Genomic DNA, 18,927 nt, shown 5'->3' with positions numbered 1-18,927 from the left:
AATGCACTAAGCAGCACTTCCACAGGCACTCGCCTCCTTCACTGAATGTGCACCTCATCAATCACACTATTGTCTGCTTGAAAGGCGAGCCTTGTAAATGTCATATCCACTCAGGCCCAAGGAGAGGCGCATCCAAATGCAGCAAGGAGTTTTAATTGGATAGTGTAATTAAACTAAAAAACCCCAGCAGACTCCCTTTGACAGGATAGATGAAGACCCCTTTTAATAGGGCTAGGAAACATATCTGTTAAAAGGACGAGGCACTGCCTGCTCCTGATTGTGCTCCAGAGTACTCTTATGAAAAGGCGATTCAATAACTGGGGCATTTAATATGTTAGAGTCGGCTGTGTTTTGTAATCGAGCACTACTTACTGTATTTGATCTGGAACTTAGGAAATAAGTCCTTGTCAGAGAGTAAAAATGCAACATAGCTTGCCCACCTAATGTCTGAAGTATCCTGGACCTCCTAGGAATCAACAGAGTCTGAGGATGTGGCTATGAACGCAAGTGCCTTACTTACTGGGACAAGATGTCCACCTGCAAGGTCAGGGACACCGACTCACCCACTCACCTCGGGGTGCAGCTCTTTCACCCAGTGGTAGCTGAATGCTCACCCTCATGTCCCTCCCACAATCTCACGGGCCTCTAAAGAATATGACACAGTTCCTGGGTCCCGCCTCTTTTAGGAGCTGAGATACTTGTCACATCAATGTGTGTGTGTGTGTCTTTAGAGTTACTCCTGTCAAGTAGGAGACAAGAAATCAGGTGGTCAGAGGATTCAATGTATCAGCTGCAATGTGCCCAAGTTGATTTTAGTAACAAAACCAGAGTCCTTCTGCTAGTCTCCTCACTTGCCTTTGTTGGGAGAAGGGGTGGGGGATGCACACACGGATGTGCGCGCGCCCGCACACACACACACATGAGGCGTGCAGCTTCACAAACAAAGTAACAAAATTAGTGAGAACAAATGAAGAGGTTCCTATCTGCACCGTAGTGTCTTATAAGCAGACCATAATAATCCCTTTTGGAGAGAATGCTACTGTCCTAAGGTCAAGTTCAGGGAAACTAGCATCTGGTTGGATCAAGAGCAGCTCTAATCTGAGGCTCAGGTGGAGTGCGGAGGCAGGGTTTCAGACTCCCTCATGGAAAGCTTTCCAGAAACAGACACTTTGCTTTATTTACAAAAACCTGAAGGTCAGTCTGCCTGGGCCCTCAGACTGATTTTTCTTTTTTAAGGATGGTGAAGGGTTTGTTAGATGACTGCTTTTACTCCCCCATAAAGCCTCCTTGGAGCTCTGTTTGCAAATCTTTGAACACTCCTTAATACTGCTCTTTTACCATGGGTTGATAAACCCATTAAGAACATATAAGTGGGGCTTATAATCTATGAAAACTGGATAGTGAATTAAACCATCAGATACTTTTAGGTTTAAATGAAAACTACATACAAGCATTTCAGCCATCAATTGGGCTATCACTTCGAGCCAGTATGAATTCTGCTGGAAAAGCTATTTTCGTGCAGATGTGGAATTCAATGGGAAAGACTGACTCGTGTACCAACATCAATCAAAATGTCGACTTCCCTGGCAGCTCTCAACAGTCAGGCAGGTTCAAAGGTCACAGGATAAAGAAAAAGCCAAGCTCTGGTTCAGCTCTAATATCTCCTTGGTAGAAGTCTTGCAAAAGTACCCCCTTCTGTATTAGCCCGGCTTTCATTAATCTTCTTGCCATCTTCTTTAACTAGTCATGCAGAACCGCTCGATAGCAAGACGTATAATGGGGAAGGCCCTGTGCCTATTATGGCGTTAACATTCTCTTAAGCCCCAGTGCAACAATGGAACGGGGAGGCAGAGGAAATCTGCAACGGCAGAGTGCAGTGCAGGCAATTCAATTATAGCCAGGGCTTACCTATGTACTCCTGACCTATAAAACACAAGAGGCCTTTGTGTCTAACTGGCTTGGCCATTAAGGTTGCTGAAGATCACAACAATGCTGATCTTTCCTATTTAAGCTAAATCAATGTGGACAAATCATTATTCAGTAGCTTTAATTTAATTAGTAAATTAAATACACTACTTTACAGATCTTGTCAAGTACTTATGACAAGAAAGATTCATTTAAGTGGGAGGTCACTAATAAACCCAGCAAATTTAACTCAAAACCTTAACTGAATCTCAGCTCAAATATCCAGCAGGTTCTATTCACCAGGGCTTAACAGTCTCCTGTAGTTTGGTTAACTCACAATCTCAAAGAGTTCCTGCCCTGGATCCAAATAATGTTTTGAACTACTCCCCCCACCCCCCCAAAAAAAAAAACACCAAACAATCCCCCCACCTACCCCCCAACACAACCAGCATCCACAGAATCTGATTTCCTTTAAATTATACTATTGCAAGAGAACGTAATCAGGTTACTTCTATTATGTTGCTTCCTTAAGATTTTATATCATCCATACTTAATTGAGATACAGAGCTCTTTTCAGCTATAAAGACGACAGCTACTTTATTAAAGTTTAAATCTGATTTCTTAATGATAGGCTGCTTCCTTTAAAGACTCTAAACCTGCACAACCTTCTTATGATAAAACCAGACGTGGCATCCTTGAGTCTGGTACTTTATTTAAATACAGCTTCAGAGTCTCCAGTGGGTGCTAATTTCACAGAAAGGGTCCTTGCTTTTGTTTCACTGTTGGAATCTGAAACCAGGATTTAAAAAGAGTGCTCACCACATTAAAAGCCTATGTCTAGACCTTATAAGGAAGGAGAATTATTTCTGAGACAATTCAGCTGTGGTTGTTTCTGTTGGAAACATTCTTCTATACGCTATATACAAATCTTTGTTCAGTTAAAATGAATTCATATAATTCATCTTTGAGAGGTCAGTGACATCCTTCAAAACAGCAAAAGATACCCTAAGAAGTGGCAAAATCTGACTAGACATCATTTATTTGAATAATAATGGTGGAAAACAGTATTTTTTAAAATCCAGAAAGGCAGAATTTATTCTTAATTTCTCAGGGCTGTGGACACACTGCTTCTTTCAACTAACTTTTGTTAAGAGTCCATATTTACACATACAAATTTTTTTTAAGGCATGTGTCTATTTAGTGATTAAGTTCCAAGTCTTAAACACTCACAGGGACAGAGCAATAAATCATCCCTGTGAGAACAGGGCCAAAGAGGGAGAAGTTAGGGAAGGAGAGAGAGTCAGAGGATGGCTCTTTACGGAGTGTGGCTTCAGAGTCTGGGTCTTTCTGATTCCACAGTGTGTGTGATTATGTGTTTCACTGCAGGCGCTCTTAATGCTCAGTCCCTTTGCTAAGTCAGCTATTCACATATATTTTGGATTCAGCATCAATTAAACTTGAGTTGTGTTCTTTATGACGACCAAATTAATGGTTTGACAGCAGCTTTCTCAATAAACACTGCAAACTGGCCATGTTCGAAGGTTTTAAAAAACCATTTCTTTTCCGTTCAAAATTCTGACAAACACGTCTCAAGTAAGACTAGGGACAACTTCATTATCCTCCCAACACTTAATGCCTTTTTGTAAAGAGGGCTGTTTAATAACACGTCGGCTCTGTTTTCACAACTAAATTATTCCAGTTGGTCACACGTTCCAGTCTTTGGCAAGACACTTGTGTTATAAGAGATAAAAACATGAAAAAGGAAATATACTGCAGAAATCAAAAAACCTTATCTACTTCTAGACTCTCTCTCTTTGCCATAATTCATTCAAGAAGGACCCAAGAATAATTTTTGATGTAAACTCAGCTACAAACATACATCACTATGCTGATAAAAATCACAGGCTAAACTTATGAAATATAGTGACTTTCATTTCTTTAGTGCTGTTAAAATAACTTTTTTTCTAAGGTTCAACAGACACAGAAGATAAAAAAGGGTTACCATTAATCCTTTAAAAAAAAAAAAAGAAGTAGCAGCCCCGTAGATTAATTCTGTGGTCTGATGATGGTTTTGAAGATGAACTTTTTAGATTAAGTCAATGAATTAATTTGATGAAGATACTGGAAATCATAAAACAGTAACAGCATCAAGCTGATTCATTGAATACATCTTTGTTTGGGCACTTTACAATATAAATGACGTTGAATAACTTTTGGTTTCTAAACTGTAGCCTCATTAAGTTCTATTTCACGACAGTAAACATTCATCGAGAACAACCCTGAAGGTGCTGATCTAGGGGACAAGGTTACAGAAACCAGTCTCTGGTCCATGAGTTCAACATGGAGATGGGGGTAGGAGAGAGGGTCAGATCTCAACTAAACACACACACTGTGAGTGAGGTGCTTTACCAGGGGTGTGCGCAAACTCCAGGGCCAGAATTACAGAAAAAGTCTTGACAATGGGAGCTGGATCTTGACAAATGAGAGGGATGGGTGTGAAGAAATGAAGGTGTCCATAAATGAGAGAAAGGGTCAGGGTGGAGGTGTATTCCAGGCAGAGGGGAGAGCAGAAGCACAAAATTCCAGGTATGATTGTGTGGGTAGTTCACAGAGACTACAGTCCAAATTCAGGATGGGAAATTATGGGCTACAAGCCTGAAATAGTCAATGTCTGAATTTCATTTTGTGAGCCTGCAACTTTCAAATATATATATATATGTATTTTTTTAAACAGCAAAATCCTTTTAATCAATTGACTTTTTCAAGTGCAGAATTCTCAAACTGGTTGTAGTTAAATGCAGAATCCTTTGGGTGAAGGGGAAGCCCCAACTCTGTCCTACACACACACCCCCATACATATACACACAGACACACAGGCCCTGGCAGTCCCCCGAGAACCCAGGGTTTTGAGGGACATGGTCTGAAAGTGCTGTGATGGAGACAAGGGTTCAGGAAGTGTGTTACTCGGGCAGGCAGTGTGCCTCTCTGCTCATAAAGGGTCACGGTTCTAGAGTGAGAGGGGGGACCTCTACAAGACCTACATGTGTGGTTTCTACACAGCACCATCCAGCAGGTCTGAGCATGCGACGAAAGACTCTCCTGCTGGGCTGTCAACACTGACATGGCGGGCCCAGGTCTGCTCTGGATCCCTAAGACTTTGGAACTTGGCCTCACCATCAGAGATCTGTGAGAAGTACTTCTTGGCTCAGTGGCCTCAAGAGGCAACATGAGGGTGTGTCTATCCATCTCTGCTTTATTCCCTACTAGGCTGGGTATGTTACATCCTTTACCTTCTGATGCCTGAAGTCCAGCCTGGCTCGCACAGTGTCTTGGTAGGAATATAAGGGAAATCTGAATCCTGTTTCCAGCTCTTTCCCTAACCTTTCCACTCCAGGGTAACCCCCTATGTAACATGTAAGTGGACTGCCTCTCATTTCTCAGACACATGGAGCATTTATACAATGTTACTTTTCAAAGCATCTTGAGTTCTTGGGAAGAAAGATGCTAGAATGATGATGTCTTTATTGGCTGACTAGCTCGAGGGAGAGGGATTAGGAAAAAGATGTTTCTCTAAAGGAGGAGGCAATCTGGCGGCCTTTGGCAAGGGCCCTGGAGCAGCAGGCGGTTTTTCACCAGGCCTTCTGGCAGCCATGCTGTCTCTGCAGGCCACCGAGGCCTCATTGGGACGATAGGACGGTGCGGGGTGGGGGGTGGGGGTGAGCATGGCCTTCCTCCTTTCCCTGGACCACTACGTTTCCCCTTCTCACTCAGCTGGAGGCTAAGGAGCTGTAAGGAGGAAACCATGTAGTACGCTGGGTTCAACAAAACAATTATGCACCCCGCATAAATGAGGCCAGGTGGCATACAGGTCCAGGTTTTGTTCTTTAGGTCCCTGTTTAGACAGTTTCATCTCAAAAACTGGAGCCACATTATAGACACTTGCTGGCCTTTAGATTTCTTACTGTTCCTTGTATTTGTTAAAATTTAGCAGACACCGCAATAAAGGAGAATAACACAAATTGGGTGCTCCAAGTTACTGAGTTGGAAGCTACGCTACTGGGGTGCATGCTGGGTGGCTACATTCTAAACAGGCTCTGCAGGTTAGAACCAGCATCTTATAGCCTTCTCCAGGCAAAACAACAAATCCTTTCTTCCACGGAGGAGTATCAGTGTGATCTGTGTCCTTTCTGTCTTTTCATGGGACTGACGTCCTAAAAATGATTAATCTAAAGACTACCCTCAATCACTGAACTGCAAAAATATATATGCTACATATACACTTGGACTGCATCAACTTTACAATTTAACCAGAGGCGCGCCAGCCCAGCAGTGATCTCTTCCACAGCACCAGGCAGTGGTTTAATTACGAGCTGGTAGGTCATGCAGCTGCCAATAATCTGGAGGGTGTTGACACCTCTGGCATGATGGATATCTAAATCTAGTCTTCAGCTGCCACGGGAAATTCTCCAGCTCCCCTCGATCTGGCCAGGAAGGCAGGCAGGTCCGGGTCTGACTGGTCCAGTCCCCCAAACGGGCAGAGGAAGGGAGCACAAAGTGAAATGAGGGCTCTGGGGAGTGCAGACTCCTGGCAGGAAGCTGCCCCCTGTCCCCATGCGGGGTGGCGGCGGAGGGGGGCACTGAGGTCAGGAGCCTCTGTGAGCTTCTCTACTGCCATCAAGACTGAGCGGAAGAGTGGCCCATGTCAGGCTCTGGGTACCAAACACAATCCCATTTGATTAAAAGAAATTTCTGGTAATGAATTAAAGAGACCCAAGGAAAAAAGGACACGGTGGCAATATATTCTCCTGGCACCCAGCACACAGAGGGGGAAGCGGGGGGAAGAGAGAAAGGAGACATAAATAAAAGGCACTACTCACTGGGGCTTTTTTCTTCTGCAAGGTCACAGGCACAGAGCAGGTCAGAATCGATCGAGATGGGCTTCTGCTTAATCCAGAACTTGGTGCTGGCTTTCTGACTCGTGACAGGGTCTATCTCTACTTTGTCTCCAGAGATACCTGTAAGGCCGAGGGGAGAACAGAAGAGAAGCCAGAAGTATGAGGTGTAAGTGATTTCAGTGGAATCACCTGACCTGTTTTGTAAATCCTAAATTGAACGAGCACGAACTCTCTCTAGGGCTTTGGGGAATGCCATGGGCTTCTTAAGACAGATGTAAGGAGACTCCAAATGGCACGGAGAAGCCGCTCATCTGGCCTCCTGGGTGGGTGAGCCGGGGTCGGGGTGGGGAGACGGGCAGCAACCAAAATCCATATACGAAGGTATTATGAAGCTTTCCTTCTTGGAAATGATATAATATAGAGCTTACCTACATATCATTAATGAAATAAACTGTAAGGTAAGGTTCATTTAAACAATTCTGATCAGTGGTCTCTACTGTGTTTTGTTGTAGAAGATCTGGGCTGGGCAGACAGAGCTGTCAAATCACCTATGCCTAAACAGTCAGGCTACCAATGAAGAGCTTCTGACCTGGAAAAATCTTCCACACTAAACACAGGAAATGTTTATCTCTCGCTAAAGAACTCTCTGACACTAAGTAACTGTCCACAGCATATTTAAAGAAGTCACAGGAGGACCACAAGGTGCTTCACGTAAAACCTTCCAAGCGCAAAGCTTCAGGCTGTGGAGGGTCTGCTCCTCCGCTAAGGGAGACAGCCCTGGGTGTGCACTTTATGCAACAAAAGCTTTCTAACAGGGAACCAGAATGTTAACTATGGGGACTTCAGGTTTCATTTTCAGAGCCCTGAGAGACAACACACTGCGCAGTGACCGGGAGCAAAGCTGTTGGGAGAACCATGACAGTGCCAGAGAGGGAGGGTGTCCTGGGACCACCCTGGAAACCACAGCAATACTCTCCTGGATCTCCGAGCAGACGGTGCCCAGCCTGACACATAACATCTAGGCTAGAAGCTGTCTTTTCCCTTTTACTGAAAATTGAGGAATCTGTTGATGAAGTGAAACGAAACCCTTCAATATCTTTCCAGAGTGGGCCCCAGAAGGAATCTTAAAAGTAATTAATTTTTAGGCCACAGTTTCAAGGTCAGGGTCAAAGTGAGAACAAGCAAAATGAAGGTATAAGAAACCGTTAAAATCACCGAATGTACATTCTGCAACAGAAAAGACAACCAGAGTTAACATATTTCATCCTATGGATCACGCTCAGGAATTTTAAACTATCATGTGAGAAAACTTGGTAGGCCAAAAGATAAGGCAGATAAAAGAAACAGCTACATTAAAAAACAAAAACCAAGAGACCACAATGACCACAGTCAGACCAATTTAAAATTAAAAACAGAAATACAAAATCCTAGTGATGAGTTGTGCTACGCACGCCACTCATCTCCATTTTATTTTATGAATAAAGAAATCCCAGATAGCAGCCAGACAAAGGCAGGAGGCTGGACAGACTAAAGCACAATATCACCTGCCATATGTGAAGGAGACCCCGCAGTTCAGTTGCTTAACCCCAGTCATTACTGTGTGGTCTTAGGAAAAGATGAACAATTGGTATTTTTTTAATTAATCGAATGCTGGAATTTATCATTAGGCATCTTTCAGGAACGCCATATTTCAATTAGGCATAATGTCATCAGCCCAATTGACTCTGGACGTTCAGTTCTAGATGATTTCAGAAGGGTGAGAATGCATCAGGAGACTGATTTTATTACATTTCACTTAAAATAGATTACGACTACCCAGTCACACTCTTCCCTCCAATTTGGTCATTAATTGTTAAAGATCTGGACATTTCTATAGTTCCCTGAAAGAAGAAAAGTACTTACACCACGGTTGTTGGATGTAAGTGGCTCCCCCCTCCCCACTTTCCTCTGCTTCTTATTTTGACATTTATAAAAGTCAGAACGAGCAGAGCGAAATAAATGTGCATATCTCTTCTGCAGAATAAACCCTGCCTCACATTCCTTTCTCCGAAAGGGAGGGGGACGATCATCATCAGAGAGACACGGTTTTAAAATTTTGTTCTACGGCCCTGGAACTCCTGAAGCCGTAGTCAGTCAATATTGTTAATGTAGCTTGTTAATTTGATATGATTTGTCAGGTAACTCCACTGGAAAATTATATAAAACTGTTCCAGATGAAAAGATGATAGTGACATGAATTAAAGTGATAGAACAATAGTGGAATATAAACCAGAAATGACACCCAAAGTGGCTGTTGATTTATGGCCGCACTGAGTTTGGTTCTGGGCTCCCATGTATATTAGCGCTACAAATCTGGGTCCATTTAGCAGAGGGATGCGCATACATACATCACCAGCTCCTGCTCCAAGCCAAGGTCACTCCCCATTGCATCAATCTTTTCAACAGAGCCTACTCCACAAAGCAGGACTTTCGTAACCATCTCAGATGTAACAGACTCTCATCCTCTTTCATCTTTCTTTTATCATGTAAAGTACACTTTAACTTCTATTATTTTTATCTGCAAATTGTTCCTGTAGAGTTCATCCATTATGGGCTGTATCTCAGCATCAGTAGCCTAAGCTCTGTTTCACCACGAGAACACTTTCCCAAACACACCCTTTCCTGGGGTTATTGTGCAGTCACTGTTCACCAAGGGGAACCCCCCAAGTCTGCGGTTAGGGGATGAAGATGTGGGAGTTGAATGCCTTAGGATCAAGACAGGCAGGCAGGTGGAACACCATTGAAACAAGTGGTGTATTTCAAAACAGCTGCATGGAAATCAGATTTTTTCTGAATCAAATCACATTTTCCCAGTGACTTCTAGTTTCAGAGATACTTTATCTTCATTTTGGATTGATCTGTAATTGGCAGGGGCTCCCAACACTTTAGTTTTAACTTTCTCTGCCCTGCAGGCTTTCAGTCAAGCAGTTAATGATCTGTAAAACACTTGCCTGCCTAGAGGAGTCACTATTTAAAGAAGCCTGTAGGGGAATCTCTCCTGATGGGAAAAATCCTTTTCTACATTAAATAATCTCCCCCTCCTTGAGATGTGTGTGAGTCTGGCTTCTTAAAGCAGGGCACATGGCTTCACAGGACCCTGCTTGTTCCTGCCGGACAAGCGGTAGCACCACCGGAGCCCACTGTCCTGAGCACATCCAGCCTCCACTGCAGAATTCAGCATGAAGCAAACAGACCTCTCAGGCCCGGCCTGGGAGCTGAAAGGACAAGGCAGCCTGGCGGAGAGGAGAGCAGTTTGGAGGCTGGTGCTACAGGCCAAGTCTGGGGCAAAGGGTGGTGAGGCATTAACTGGCACCAACTCTGCGCCACAAAGGGTAGGAACCCCTTGTTTGCATTGATGCCAGTCTCACAACCACCGCATGAGGTCGGTTCCTGTGTTTTCCTCTATTTTATAGATAAGGAACTTGAAACCATGGGGAGGAGACGTAACTTGCCCAAGTTCACACAGAGGCAAGAGCCGGAATGGGAAGAAAGCCAGGTAACCTGGTTCCAGAACGTGTCCTCTCAGCCCCACCATTATTCTGCCAGAACTGTGCAAGGTGCTGTATATAACCTGTGCTAGGAGAGGGAACCAGTCCATTCTAAAGGAGATCAGACCTGGGTGTTCATTGGAAGGACTGATGCTGAAGCTGAAGCTCCAATACTTTGGCCACCTCATGCGAAGAGTTGACTCACTGGAAAAGACTCTGATGCTGGGAGGGATTGGGGGCAGGAGGAAAAGGGGACGACAGAGAATGAGATGGCTGGATGGCATCACCGACTCGATGGAGGTGAGTTTGAGTGAACTCCGGGAGTTGGTGATGGACAGGGAGGCCTGGCGTGCTGTGATTCATGGGGTCGCAAAGAGTTGGTCACGACTGAGCTGAACTGAACTGAGGAGAGGGAAAGGTGCTGGTCCAAGGCTGGGGAGCGTTTAAGTGGGAAAGCTGTGTTCACACCCAGAGCCATCTGGGTCCCGAGTGTGGGACTTACCCCACTGCTCCTCACCCAGTCTTTAGTCTTCTCTCTCCATTTTCACCAAGGAACAAATAATATTCAAATGTGCCAATAAATGGACACCTTTAATTTTGTTCATAAGTGGCAGACTGAAGCATGAAGTTCTATCAATATTCTTCTGTTCAACCACTGAGCATGGTTCTGATTTCCTTGGCTAAAGTTTTTGTGTCAAGTCTCTGAAGAAAAGGGCTTCCTTGGTGGCTCAGCTGGTCAAGAATTTGCCTGCAGTGCAGGAGACCCAGGTTTGATTCCTGGGTCGGGAAGATACCCTGAAGCAGGAAATGCCAACCCACTCCAGTATTCTTGTCTGGAGAATCTCATGGACCGAGGAGCCTGGTGGGCTACAATCCATGGGGTCTCACAGACTCAGTCAGACATGACTGAGTGACTAACAATTTCACTTTCTTCTGACGGAAAGGCAGAGGCATTCCTTGAAAATGTTGTTTATGCATGATTAACAGGTAATTCAAATGATAAATAAATGTCCAAGAGAAGGGAAAGCTGGTTTCTATTAAGTTTACATTTCTCTACCTTAAATGGCCAATAGAGGACTAGTTAAGACAACCATGTGGGAATACAATACGACCATGAAAAATTATGTATAAAAAAAGCTCTGATTTGGAAAAATTCTTATGATGTTAGGTGAAAAGGACAGGGAAAATATTTATAGAGAAGAGGTCAAAAGGATATGCTTCATTGGTTAAGTCAACTCTGGCCAAGGGCTAATTTCACCAAAATAAAAACAAATATTTTAAAAGTTGATTTTTTTTGTGGCGGTTGGTTCCTACTTTAGAATTCAGTACCCTTTCCCAATTTTTAAAACATGAGAGGAAAAGAGTACGTTAAATTCTGTAACTGGTAATGATGAGAAGTGATCCTAAACTGGAGACGGCCTCCCCTGAGCAGTCCTCCGATACCCACAGGGCTGCAAACACGGGTGCCACTCTGACCGACGGTGCCTGGGAGGCTCCACTCCAGCAGGCTTGGCCAGTGAGGAGAAACAGAGGACGCAGGCTGGCCTGAAGCAGCCAGGGCTGGCCCCTTCCCTCGGAAACAAGGGAGGCTATTTGTCTCCTTTACCAGCTCTCTTCCCCAACCCACTTATCCAAAGCCATCCGTCATGACCTTTTCATGTTCCCACTTCTGACAGCTTCCAGATACAGTGAGTCAAACTTCACTGGGAGCAAACTATCACACCAACTGTCAAAGCAGAAAACACTGCCTGATTGCTGTCCTACACCAACGCCAGCGTATAAATCCTTCCTTAACAAGACAGCTCGAAATAAACAAAAATGCAACTCTAACGTATACACAACTCTCTGGGGAGACTATTTGTTCACGGCCTTAGAATTATCATCAGGAGACCCGCGTCTGTTTTAGCTAACTGAAAGATTTCCCTAAGAGGAAATTAGCCCTGTGCATTATTTCTGCTAACACAGCCTGGGCACCTACTCTGGACAGCCTCTGTGCTGGGTCCTTTCATGTGGAGCAACTTATCACAAGTTCAGCATATCTCTATCAGGAGGGCAGGAACAGCCCAGTTTGTATTTCAAGGCAGTGGCACAGAGGTTAGGGACAGGGAACTCTGCAGTCAGACAGTCCTGATACTGACTTTGGTGATCAGCTTCCCTATTTTCTAACGCTGTGATTTTGGGAAACTTGCTAAAAACTGGCAATAATAGAATCCACCTTGTGGGCTTGTTATAAGGATTGAATGAAATAAGACTTGTAAAAGTGTCAGCAACAGTGCTTAATCCATAGCTAGTGGCCTTCCCTAGTGGCTCAGATGGTAAAGAATCTGCTTGCAATGCACAAGATACCAGTTTGATCCCTGGGTCAGGAAGACTCCCTGGAGAAGGGAGTGGCTACCCACTCCAGATTTCTTGCCTGGAGAATCCCATGGGCAGAGGAACCTGGTGGGCTACAGTCCTTGGGGTTGCAAAGAGTTGGACACGACTGAGCAATTCACATACACAGGGACACCTACTACTACTTCCCATGACTGCTGTTATACGGAGTCAGGCACTAGGCTAAGGGATGTGACACAGATCAAGAGATGATGGTCAGGATGAGTGCGAGCTCGGAGAGTCACGGGAGGGATATGAACAAGGGACCTGCCAGGCCCTAGTCTGGGGTGAGGGTTGGGGGTGATTCTCTCAGGGACCCACTCTATACCCCAGTATGGGAAGTACCAGGATTCAGAATGACTGTCCAATTGTGGAGACCAATGCTCTCAACCCCATGAATCCTGGCAATAGCTTCCTATCTCCAAGAGGGCAAATTTCTTCCTGGCAACCTCCAAGAGTTCAATTCAAAATCAGGAAGAACATTTTCACACCTGAAGCTGTGGAAACCCTGGTGCTAGGGAACCCCTGCCCTGCATGGTCTCCAGGTCATTAATCTGGAGATCTTGATCCGCTGATGTTATCCTGGGCAAAGTGACAGTCTCCCTTGGTGAGCCTGAGCTTCCTGCCTTGTAAAATGGGGAAACAGTACCAACTTCCAGGGCATCATGAAGGTAGAATGGCCTAAGCATGTAGAAAAAAGCAGAGTGCCTGGGACATTATAAAGGCTCAATCAGTATCAGAATTACTACTAAAAATGACCATGGAAAGGTGAAATGACATACCAGGGTGAGTCACGTTAGTAAACAGCAAAGTTGGGGCTGAACCCCGGGTCTATAGGACTAAGTCCAGTGTGTGTTCTGACCCCTCAGCTGTTCCCTACTGTCCCAGAGGGGCATGTGTGACTCTTAGAAGGCACAGCCCCCCTCAGGGCACGCTTAAAATGTCCTTCCAAGAAGCTGAAACACCAGATCGGCAAAAATTAGGGCATTTAACAGTCCACACCTCAGTGTATTTCCTGAGTTACTGTTTATTTGCTCAGACATCATGAGCTGTGGCTCATTCATCAATTTCCTACAACCATGAGTCTGAGACTACAAAAGCCCCACCGCTGTTAAATCCCAGAGTTGCTTTTTACACAGTTCTACAATCCTCTTGTCTTCCGGTTACCTATAGCCTGCGAAAGCCTGAAAAAGCCCCCTGGGAGGGCCACTGAACAACTCCTTGCCAGAGTGGATTTTGCTAAATCTATATAGCAATCGATAGCATCCACAGAGCAGGCAGGGAAGTCTTTGAAACTTTTCTGAATTTATACACAGGATCAGATACACAGGCTGTTTGGGCTTAATGAGACCTAAGAGATCACCCAGTCTGGGACTTTCATTCTCTATACGAAGCAATTGAGGCACAGGGCTGGGATATGCCTTGTTTGATGTCACCCATTAATGACAAGAGCTACAACATAATTCATTTCCCCAAACAAATAAGCTAGGGCTTAAAAAGACCCAGTGTATCTCACTATGCATTTTTATAATGATCAAATGCACTGCAGTATAAAATGCACAGTCTCCGACAATTTATCACGGATCCAAAACGAGATCAGTAGAACCTTACATTCTTGAGATCAAGTGGATCACTGGTTCTGTTAAGTGGATAAACATCCCCAAACCACTCTTGGTCCAGAGCTAAATGCAGCCAATTTCAATGTATGATCAGTTAGAGACTTGGGAACAAGCCTGCTATACTTGACTAGACCATTACCCTTGGAATGCAAACTCAGAGGTGGCCTGACCATGAATGAGACCATGTCTGTACAGAACTCAGCACAGTGCTCAGCATAAGTTAGTTAGTTAAGTGGAGCTTACTAAAGACATTGGACTATTTAATCTCAGTAGACTAAATAGCCTTGGATGAGGGCTAAATTCTCGCTGTAGAGAAGGCTGCTGCAAAGATTTTATACTGGGGAAGTTAGGTTCCCAAACTAAATATTCTCCTGGTAAATACATGGTTCCCAGGGGGCGTTAGTGGTAAAGAACTTGCCAATGCTTGCTCCCTGGGTGGGGAAGATCCCTTGGAGGAGGGCATGGCAACCCACTCCAGTATTCTTGCCTGGAGAATCCCACGGATAGAGGAGCCTGGTGGGCTAGAGTCCAAAGGACTGCAAAGAGTCAGACATGACTGAAGCAACTTAGCAAATATACCTCAGGTGAACTTAAATGTGAGGAAGCAGTAATGTTGTTTCTTAAGAGAATTTACAATTAATCACCCGCAGAATGAGGAAACATCAGATCTTCCCCATGCTCAGTACACTGGTGGAGCTCAAGTGCCAAGGATGAGGAAATGGTAAAAAGAATATGGAACCTTGGTCAACTTCCACCTATCTGATTCCCATTAATTTCTATTGTGCCAGTGGTTATCCACTTTTTCCAGTTCTTAATTTTTTCTTAGCCATCTGAAGAGCATGGCACATTGTCATTAGCAATCCTGGATTAGCCAGTAGGGATTCTCAGAAGGGAAGATCTGGGAGTGGAGAGGAAAGCATACAGTTAGAAAAAGCCCCTTAAGTTTCTGTCATTTTCCGTTGGGAGATTTTCCCTTGACTTGATCACTGCGTTAAGCACTAATGTGGTAAAGACATTTTCCAGAGGAAGTCTGGATAGTGTCTGTCCTGCTACTTCACAGCTTCACTAGGATTTGTTAAATTCTGTTCCAACTTTTGGTTCAGAAAATGTTGCTGCAATAGGAAGAGAATCATCATCTATTACTAGAATCTGTTACTAGCTTATTGTTATGAGTACTTAGAATGTTAGAATTTGCATTCTCAAATTACTCAGTGGATCCAGGGATCTTGGAGCTAAGCACAATGCACGTCTCCCCAAGAACATTTTAGTGTCTCTGCATGGAGAAGGGTTATCTCCTTAGTATTCAACCTGAGATGGAAACACGGAAGGAAGATCAGTCAGTTTCTTAAGACCACACATTTCAGGATTGTGTCATTACTTGAACTATACTCCACAGGTACTCCAGCAGAAAGTAACAGGGGCATATATTTTATTCAAACAGCCACATGAACTACTTTTAGTGTCAGAGTGAGCCTGAGGAGTAATAAGCCCAGGCCACAGATATAGGTTTCACTCAGGCAGTCCTGTGTTGTAATGTGTTTCTTAAGTTTGCGTGCTATGCATTAAAAGTAACACTGTGATAAGGTCTTCTCTTGAGGGCTGGCTTGGAGGTACTGACCAATGGATTAAATTACAACTCGGGGAAAGACATCAGATGGCAAACACGCTGCCTCTCGTCATGCTCAGGCCCAGGCAGACATTTTTAATCAATCACTGAGCTGACGATGCTCTCAGAGGCAGCCTGAGATACTACCTCAGCGCAATGCTCCGGGCAGCCACTACAAACTTGACTGGAGCTGGTTTAAGACGAAGCCCTCTAGTATGTGCTATTGTACTTGATACTTCTGTGAACAAACTACTGTGATCACAAGTGTTATGATTATGTGTATGGACTGTTTTATGAAGAGAGAATGGAGGTAACCATGGAAATTTTTGGTAGAGGTTATTTTATAATCTTACACAATAATAACATGGATGGAATTCATGGTATATTATATGTTCAGTAACATCTTCTGTTAGTGATGTGGAGACGGTCAATACTGACGATTGAGAAGGTGAAGGGTTCAACTAGCGCAAGTGGCACGACTATCAGAACACTTCTCAGCCTGAGACCTGTGCTGGGAAAACCAGGATGACCTGCCCAATCAGTAAAAACAAGCCTTGGGCAAAGAGATAAGGGGCAAAAAAGCTCTTTGAATACTGTAAGACTGCATTTCCCAAACCCCACAATTAAGTGGAGATTCTGAGCCAATGGATCTGGGACGAGGCCTGGAGTTGGTGATTCTGACACATGATCATGGTAGGAACCGCTGCTTTAGGGGACCACTGCTGCTTTAAGGGGACCAAGACAGGTACTTTCCATGTCTTGATTCTTACAATAGGCGGCCCCTTGGCTGGTGTGTCATAATTAATTCAGTTTCTGTAAGCCAGCTAACAAGAACTTACTCATAGTATATCATGGGCTTCTTAGATCATGGCTGGCATTTGTCATCTGATCATTTTCTTTTTTAACTTTTTGACCACACCATGTGGCAAACGCGATCTTAGTTCCTCAACCAGGGATGGAACCTGTGCCCTCTGCAGTGGAGGCTCGGAGTCTTAACCATTGGACCATCAAGGAAGTCTACATTTTGACGCTTGTAGAGTCAGTTTCCCTAAACCTACTTTAACCTGCCAGCCTTGGGATGTCTGGCTAGCAACCGTGTCTTAGTGCCTGATTCTGTGGTCAAGCACACAGGAGCTCAAGTTAATGGAAAAAAAAATCTCAACTTGGTATAAGTTCAAGCAAGATCTACACTTAAAGTGCATCTGTGCTTTTAGGCCCAAAATGGAAGGAAAGCAGACAAGATGAAAAAAAAATCCAAAAATGTTTTTGGGAAATATAGGAATGGTCAGGCAATGGCACCCCACTCCAGTCCTCCTGCCTGGAAAATCGCACGGACAGAGGAGCCTCGTGGGCTGCAGTCCATGGGGCCGCTACTAGTTGGATACGACTGAGCGACTTCACTTTCACTTTTCACTTTCACACATTGGAGAAGGAAATGGCAACCCACTCCAGTGTTCTTGCCTGGAGAATCCTAGGGACGGCGGAGCCTGGTGGGCTGCCATCTATGGGGTCGCACAGAGTTGGACACGACTGAAGCGACGCAGCAGCAGCAGCAGCAGCAGGAATGGTCAGGCATGATGGCTTTGTCTGGTGAGTTTTCTGGGCTGGTAGAGCAAGGATGGCAAACAGATTTCAGCCTAAGAACCAACACCAACTGATTGGTGGGTGCTGCTTCTGGGCTGTGTTGGAAAGGATTCTGGGGTCAGGTCTGTGCCCAGAGGGAAGAGGTGCAGTGACTGGTCAACAGCGTGAATGGAGGAGGGACTAGCAGCACACATGCTACCCTGACACTGACCTCCAGATGCCAGGGGAGGGAGAAGAGTGAAGGATGTGCAGAATGTTTGGAATGGGCCAACTGCAAGTAATCACTTCCCTGGTGAAGGGACATTATTAACGACCGAGGCGTCTGTCATGTGACGGACTGGATTGAGTGTATGGGATTGAGTTTCAGTCCCAGTTCTGCTTCTGGGATGGATATCCTACTGTGTATGTGATGACTGAGGGGAGGGCAAGACAGTACTTGTTAAGTAACAGTTAAGTGCCAGTAAGCACTAAGTGCTTTATATACATCATGGGATTTCATTAACTCCTCCAAATGTCAGTTTTCTCTCATGAAATGGGAATAGCATTGTCAATGTGCTGTGTCAATTAAATAGGGTAAAGGGGTGAAAGTTCATTGTATACCATACGTTGTTATAGGAATAGAGTATTGGTGCAAGGAGGATCTGCTTTCAAGGAATGATCCAGTGGTTAGCCAGAGGCCTCAGCCTCAGACAGTCCTGAGTTCTGATCTCAGCTTCACTACTTACTAGATTTCCCCTACACCCCACTTTTCTCACATAAAAAACCAGAGATAGTAACAGTATTATCTAATAAAGTCCTATGATCACAGGAGACAACGCATGTAAGAGTGACCAGCAGAGTGCCTGGCATATAGCAAGCATATGATAAATGGGATCTCCTTTAATAATTATAGAGTTTCCCTTGTGGCTCAGCTGGTAAAGAATCTGCCAGCAATGTGGGAGACCTGGGTTCGATCTGTGGGTAGGGAAGATTTCCCTGGAGAAAGGAAAGGCTACCCATTCCAGTATTCTGGCCTGGAGAATTCCATGGGCTGTATAGTCTATGGGGTCGCAAAGAGTCAGAGGTGACTGAAGTGACTTTCACTTCACTTTAAAAATTATAATTTTTCTTGTTAATGTTATTTAAAAAGATTAGATCGTTGCCCCACATTTCATGGATGGCCTCCAATAAAGTTTTTTATTCATATAAAAGTCTGGTGGAAAATCGATTGAATCTGGGGTCTTGCAGATCAAAAATCTGAGTCTCTTATCCCCTGACTTTTGCAGAAACAAACGGCAGATGGTAAAACTGGAACATCGGCCCCTGCTCCTTGATCGGGAGGCAAGCCGCTGTGACAGCACCGTGGAGCCCGGGGATGCCAAGCCGCGACAACGTGTTCTCAGGTACCACTCATTCCGAGTGGACAGCTGGTATTCTCT

At 44.5% G+C, this 18,927-nt stretch overlaps 1 protein-coding gene across 9 annotated transcripts in view; it reads right to left on the bottom strand.

The window, feature by feature from the left end:
- MAPKAP1 (MAPK associated protein 1) overlaps positions 1 to 18,927 on the bottom strand; it is a 243,471-nt gene that overhangs the window by 19,943 nt on the left and 204,601 nt on the right. For all 9 annotated transcript variants that reach the window (XM_055400351.2, XM_055400349.2, XM_055400346.2 and 6 more), the window contains one exon: positions 6,783 to 6,920. In XM_055400351.2, the coding sequence (XP_055256326.1) occupies positions 6,783 to 6,920 (138 nt within the window). The remainder of the gene's footprint in view (positions 1 to 6,782; positions 6,921 to 18,927) is intronic.

Source organism: Moschus berezovskii, chromosome 11, assembly GCF_049115385.1.
Source record: "Moschus berezovskii isolate FMDL1 chromosome 11, NW_MosBer_1.0, whole genome shotgun sequence".
Taxonomy (NCBI): Eukaryota; Metazoa; Chordata; class Mammalia; order Artiodactyla; family Moschidae; genus Moschus; species Moschus berezovskii.
This window is presented reverse-complemented; position numbering and strand designations above follow the sequence as displayed.